At 33.8% G+C, this 6,216-nt stretch overlaps 1 protein-coding gene across 1 annotated transcript; it reads left to right on the top strand.

The window, feature by feature from the left end:
• Nucleotides 1–352: 352 nt before the first annotated feature.
• Nucleotides 353–1,182, top strand: LOC145094497 (glutathione S-transferase U17-like). The gene is made up of 2 exons (XM_079032668.1): nucleotides 353–667; nucleotides 762–1,182. Exons 1-2 carry the CDS (start codon nucleotides 353–355, stop codon nucleotides 1,116–1,118), a joined length of 672 nt encoding a protein of 223 aa, XP_078888794.1. The 3' UTR covers nucleotides 1,119–1,182.
• The last annotated feature ends 5,034 nt before the right edge of the window (nucleotides 1,183–6,216 follow it).

Genomic DNA, 6,216 nt, shown 5'->3' with positions numbered 1-6,216 from the left:
CCATGTCAGATTGTACGCGTAGTTTTCCCTTTTCCATACGGGAAGACCTAAATTAAAATTGCCATGGTAAATACGAAGTGGTTTCTTTAGTTGGTTTAATAAGAACGCAACCATAAATATCTATTTGTAAGTATATTTAAAAATATATCCATTTAATAAGCTTGTTTAAAGTACACCCATTTTATAAATACTTTTTCAAACTACATCATTTTACTCAAAAAAAAAACTCTATTTAGTAGTGCCTAGGAGATATGATTTATAATTTTATTATATATCAGGGGTAGAAGCAGTCACTTTTTGTGTGTATATATTCCAACAGCTTGTTCTTCCAAGCATGAAACATCATTCCGAAATGAGTGAAATAAAGCTTCTTGGGACAGCTGCAAGTCCATTTGTGAATCGAGTTCAGTTTGTCCTCAACCTTAAGTCCATCGAATACGAGTTTATTGATGAGAATCTAACTTGCAAAAGTGAGCTCCTATTGACATCGAACCCAGTGCTTAAGAAAGTACCCGTTCTTTTGCATGCAAACAAACCACCCATTTGTGAGTCTCTTATCATAATCGAGTATCTAGATGAAATCGAACCCAATATCCACAAAATTCTCCCAACAGACCCTTCAGATCGAGCACATAACCGGTTTTGGGCCCACTACATTGATAACAAGGTATATATGCCAAACGATCGATATAATATCATAATACTTATTTTTAATGCGAGTTTCTAATTTTTTGTTGGCATTTATTGCAAATCCTTGACAGTTTACACCATTGTATCTTGAATTGAGACAAGCACAAGGGAAAGATGTAAAAGAAGCAGTAAAACATAAGATTATCAAAGGATCACAACTATTGGAAGAAGCATTTGTGAAATTTAGCAAGGGCAAGGGTTATTTTGGTGGGCAAAACATAGGGTATTTAGATGTTGTTCTTGGATCTTTTCTGGGTTTAACAAACATTATTGAGAAAGATAATGAATTCAAGGTGTTTGATGAAGTTAGAACTCCAAAACTTGCAGAATGGGAAAAACGTATATGGTTACATGAAGCCATTAAGGGTGACATCCCTGGGGAAGAAACACTCATGAACCTGATGCTTTTAAAATGTAAATCATCATGAGTTTCTTGAAGTTAACTATTATGTAAACTCTGTTCAAGGTTACCATATTTCAATTAGGTTTGAACTTATATTTTGTTTTATACTTTTATTATAAGCAAAGATCACACTCATGATCTTTTATTGTATGCTCTTTTAAGTATTCTAATATAAACTACTTCGTTAATGCAAAAATGATTTACCAGAAAGCATGTGCATGTACAAAACTACCAAGATATTAACAAGAATATCTTGTTAATATTCTAGTGTAGTACAAGGGCGTCATATGGATTTATGTCACAAGAAAAAAAAAACAATATTAACAAGATATTTGACATTAATCTTAATAATATTTTTAATTAGCACAGAAGAAAGTTTTACATAGATGCAGCAGGTAAGCGAGCAACAAGTTGTGCCGCAACCCCTTTTTGGATGACAAAACTAATTCTTTTAAAAACAACAACTATAGATCTTGAAGTCATAGCATTAATATGCATGACCCGTTGGACTCTACTGAGTAGCTCCACAGCTTTTGGCGCAATGAAACCGAAAATATAAAATACAAAGGGTATAAACGTGTGTTGATTTTTCCATGCACGCTTTCTCATGTTTTGCCACTTTGTTTGATTCAACTTTTAAAGCAGTTTATCTCACAGTGAAAACCCCACTTCCCAGACCCACAAGAGGGGAAACCCGTGTTAGATCCACGAATGCATGTTTTCCTCCAGCCCATCCAAATACTAAAACATCAACCGGTCTAAGTGTTGATCTTCCTTCAAATGGGTCAGTCAAAAAATTGACAGAATGACATGTGCCTCTTTCTTGGCGGAAACACCAGTACGCCTAAATATGTCGAAAAGAACATCCCTAACCAGGTCGTGTCGGTACTTGAAACACGGGAGCTCTTTACAATGAACGACAGGCTCCTTAAAGGAGTCCAAGCATACCTTACGACAAACAGGGCAAGTTTCGTCAGCCGGAAATAAGGGGATCATAAGGCGATACTTGAGGATCACACGATACTCCACCGGCGATATTTGTTAGCCAAGACCGTCAATAGGAATAGTCATAACGAAATCCTGAGCATGTGGGACCTGTAGACACTCAAAAATTGCTTTCTACCTAATCGTAATGTCGAAATGAACTTTCATATCCCGGACAATTTTATTAAAAAGGTCACTGGACAATTTTTCTAACCGTCAAAGATAACCATGAATACCCATAATTTTGTTTTGCTTTTAGAGTCGGGTATGAATTATATATATCTTCAAATTTAATAAAAAAAATTGGTTCACGTCAAATTTGTTAATAATATACAGCTATTTTATTTATAAACATGATCATGCTTGTGAGCCTTATTGTGCTCAATGATTTGTACTTAATTAGAAAGGAAACTTAAAGAAATAATTAGTTTAGAGTTGTCGAGTTCTATTATGATGAAGGATGTAAGGGGTATTTCCTATTAAATGTTTTGTTATTAAATTTGATATCTCTTAACTTTTGATCAAATTGAAGTTGCTTATATGGTTGTATTTCGGATTTTTGGTCTATAATAAGTCAATTTATAATCTTTAATACCAACAATTTAAATCAAATACTTGCTTTAGTCTTTGTTTGTTTTTTGGAACCGACGAACGAAATTTGTTAAAATAAAAGACAACACTAGCAAGAAACTAGACCACGGGACAAACAAAAAGATTTAATTACAAACACACGAATGGACAAATACACCATTTCAATCCAATTAACAACCCCTTTTGTGCTCCTATGTTCAAACCAAATATAAACCATGCATTTGATCATATCAGCAACCTTAGTGGGAGAGGTCTACTTGACATAGCAATGGACGTAATTTTTAGTCATTTAGAAGCATCAGTTATTTACATATTTCTATTTCTCTGAAAATTCTAACCGGTCAATATTTCGTGTTAGCATAGGTCCATAAATAAAAGGTGGCATGGAATCATGGAGAGAGTTTTGCAATATAAAGGAGTTGGGATCCATTATAATTTGTCATTTTATTACAATGTTCATACTATATATTGTATCTCTTTCTAATTTATTAAATAAACATACGAAAACTTAAATATTCTTTCTGTTCCATATTAATAGTTCTTGTTTTCTTTTTGATTTGTCATAAAATAATAGCCTACTTTAAAAATAAACATTTTTTTTTACCAAAATACATCTCATGATTAGATAAACTATCATGAAATTAAATACAACAAAAAGATAGAATTAATGCAACAAATGATATATTTGTCATTTCATTTAATAAAGTTATTGGTAATTAATGTTTTTTTTAAACAGTGTGTTTTTTGTCTGTTGACATTAATTTTGGAACAAATGGAGTATTATTTTTAGTATATAGTGGCTAAAACTTTAAAAAATCCTTTTTTGGTCGGTTTCGTAGGATCCTGTCTTTTTCCTTTAATTTTGTCAAAATATTAAGAATTGTTTAAAGATTGCCTTAATAACCTAAATATTAAGACTTTTATGAATATTACCCCTGAACTTATATATATATATATATATATATATATATATATATATATATATATATATATATATATATATATATTATTAACAAAATATTGAAAAATATAACACTTTTTAATTATAAACAATGAAAATACGGTTGTTGTTAATTTCTAAGAACCCAAAGACAGACATCATTTAGGTGCTATGCTTATGATAGCTATTATTATTGCATGACAAGAAAATATGATGTTATAATATGATATAAGATTAGATTTTCTTCTTAAAATATATCACGGAAATATGGAGTATTGAATTTGGAACTTGTCATCGAAAATGGCAATTATTAGGTTTGACGTTATGTCTGGACAAGATTTGAATATGACGATTTTTGGAGAGAGCTAACATGTGTATTAATGAAAAGGATACCACAAGGAGAATTAGTAAACGTTCTCGATTGATTCCTTTGGAAGCTACCTAAAAGCTTCTTAGAGATCTATGAGAGAAAAGTGTTGAAGGACGTCCTAGTGATATGTCGACGCTCGGAGAAAAAGACAAGTAGAAATGAATAAAATATAATTATATGGCACAAACATCTCAGCTTGTGTAAATAAGAACTCTGTTGAATAATGAGAATGAAAATAGTGTAAACAGAAGGATATTCGATAAGAATAGATAACTATTTAGATAACTTGTATTTATCTTATATCTGTTGTACAACTTACAAATCCTAAAATATAGGATCTCAATTGTAATTATCTTCAATATAAATATATCATCGTTCTCCTGTAGGAGACTTTTAAGCCAAAATACTCTCTCTTTCTTACTTGGTATCAGAGTGCAGGATCTCTAGATCCTTTATACCCTTCCTGTTAAATCGACCTTCCTCTGATCAATTACCATGACTACCCCCACTCTCATAAATTCCTCAAAAATAGCCAAAGCAATAACCTGCAAATTGACTCGTATAAATTTTCTACTCTGGAAGGCACAGGTAGTTCCAATCCTACGAGGGGTCAAACTTTTTGGCTACCTTAATGGAACCATAGTCATGCCAGCAGCAAAAATCATTGTTGGTATAGGAGATGCAGCAAAACAAGAAGACAATCCTGAGTATGAGTCTTGGGTCACTCAAGATCAAGCAATACTTGGCGGCTTACTATCCTCCATGACGGAAGAAGTGCTATCTCAACTCACTCGTTGTACAGATACGTCCAACCAACTATAGACTTCTCTCCAAACTATGTTTGCTGCTCAACATAAAGGTAACTCTATTCAGATCCGTACACAACTCTCAAATACAAAGAAAGGTGACATGACAGCCTCCAAATACTATCAGAAGATGACTTCTTTTGCTGACACTATGGCTAATATTGGTCACCCGATGACTGATGAGGAAGTTATTGGCTATGTTTTAGTCGGGTTAGGTCCAGGCCATGGAGACCTGTTTACAGCCATCACGGTTCTAAGTAACACCAAAGAAGTCAAGATGTTAGAATTCTACTCATATCTCATAGCTCATGAAGCTCAGACAACAACGATGAATGGATCAACAGATTTTGTAATCTCTGCCAACTCTGTTGCAAAGCAGGAGACTAGTAACCCTCGAAAGGCTCAAGGCAATAACAAGTACAATAATTTAAGCCATAACAGTGACCAGAGAAACAATTATCGCAATAATGGCAACCGTGGTCGAGGACGTGGCAGAGGAAGACAATATGGTGGAGGCCCAAGGTGTCAAGTTTGTGGCATACCAGGACACACAACTTTGAACTGCATGAATCGGTTCAATCATGCATATCAAGCCAATGAGTATCATGGTGGGAATAGCACCACATATGGAAGTTACACCCATGATCCAAATTGATATCTTGACATCGGAGCAACGGATCACCTTACAAGCGACCTTGATTGTTTGTCTATTAATCCTGAACGCTAACAAGGAAAAGATCAAGTTCAAGTAGCTAATGGAATAGGTTTGCATATCTCTCATGTTGGTCATTCTAAAATTCAAAGTTTAGGTCGGCCACATGTTCTTAAAAATATCCTTCATGTTCCTCACATTAACAAACATCTTCTGTCAAACAATAAACTTGTTACTGATAATCATGTTTTTATTGAAATTTACCCCAATATTTTCTTTGTTAAGGACATACACACGAATAAAATGCTTTTAATCGGTAAAAGCAAACGTGGTCTCTTCTCGGTGCCCATTCGTGATACTCATCGCTATGTTGGATCAAGCACCAAACTTTCGTCATCCCAATGGCATCAACGCCTCCGTCATCCTACTTCAACAATTGTCAAGTCTATCTTGAAGTCTAATAATTTAGGTTTTTCCTTTAGTAACGAGTCATCTGTTTGTGATGCATGTCAACATGAAAAGAGTCATCAACTTCCTTATAATAATTCTGTTCATGTCACTTCATCACCACTTGAGCTTATTCACACTGATGTTTGGGGACCGACTCAAGTGTCTAGTGGTGGTTTTCGATATTATGTTAGCTTTTTGGATGATTTTAGTCGTTACACTTGGATTTATTGCATTAAACAAAAATCTTATGTTGAACAAGTTTTCTACAGTTTTCAAAAACATGTTGAGCGTTTACTGAACACTAAAATCCGTATCATACAATCTGATTAG

The sequence above is a fragment of the Lactuca serriola genome, chromosome 3 (assembly GCF_051521515.1).
Source record: "Lactuca serriola cultivar US96UC23 chromosome 3, Lser_US96UC23_V15, whole genome shotgun sequence".
NCBI lineage: Eukaryota > Viridiplantae > Streptophyta > Magnoliopsida > Asterales > Asteraceae > Lactuca > Lactuca serriola.
Note: the sequence above shows the minus strand (reverse complement) of the source record. Positions and strands in the feature narration are given on the sequence as shown.

What these genes read in the sequence shown, in the direction of transcription:
- LOC145094497 (XM_079032668.1), top strand. Translation starts at nt 353, where the DNA reads ATGAGTGAAATAAAGCTTCTTGGGACAGCTGCAAGTCCATTTGTGAAT. An exon ending in CCCACTACATTGATAACAAG is followed by an intron (nt 668 to 761) that starts GTATATATGCCA and finishes AATCCTTGACAG; the next exon opens with TTTACACCATTGTATCTTGA.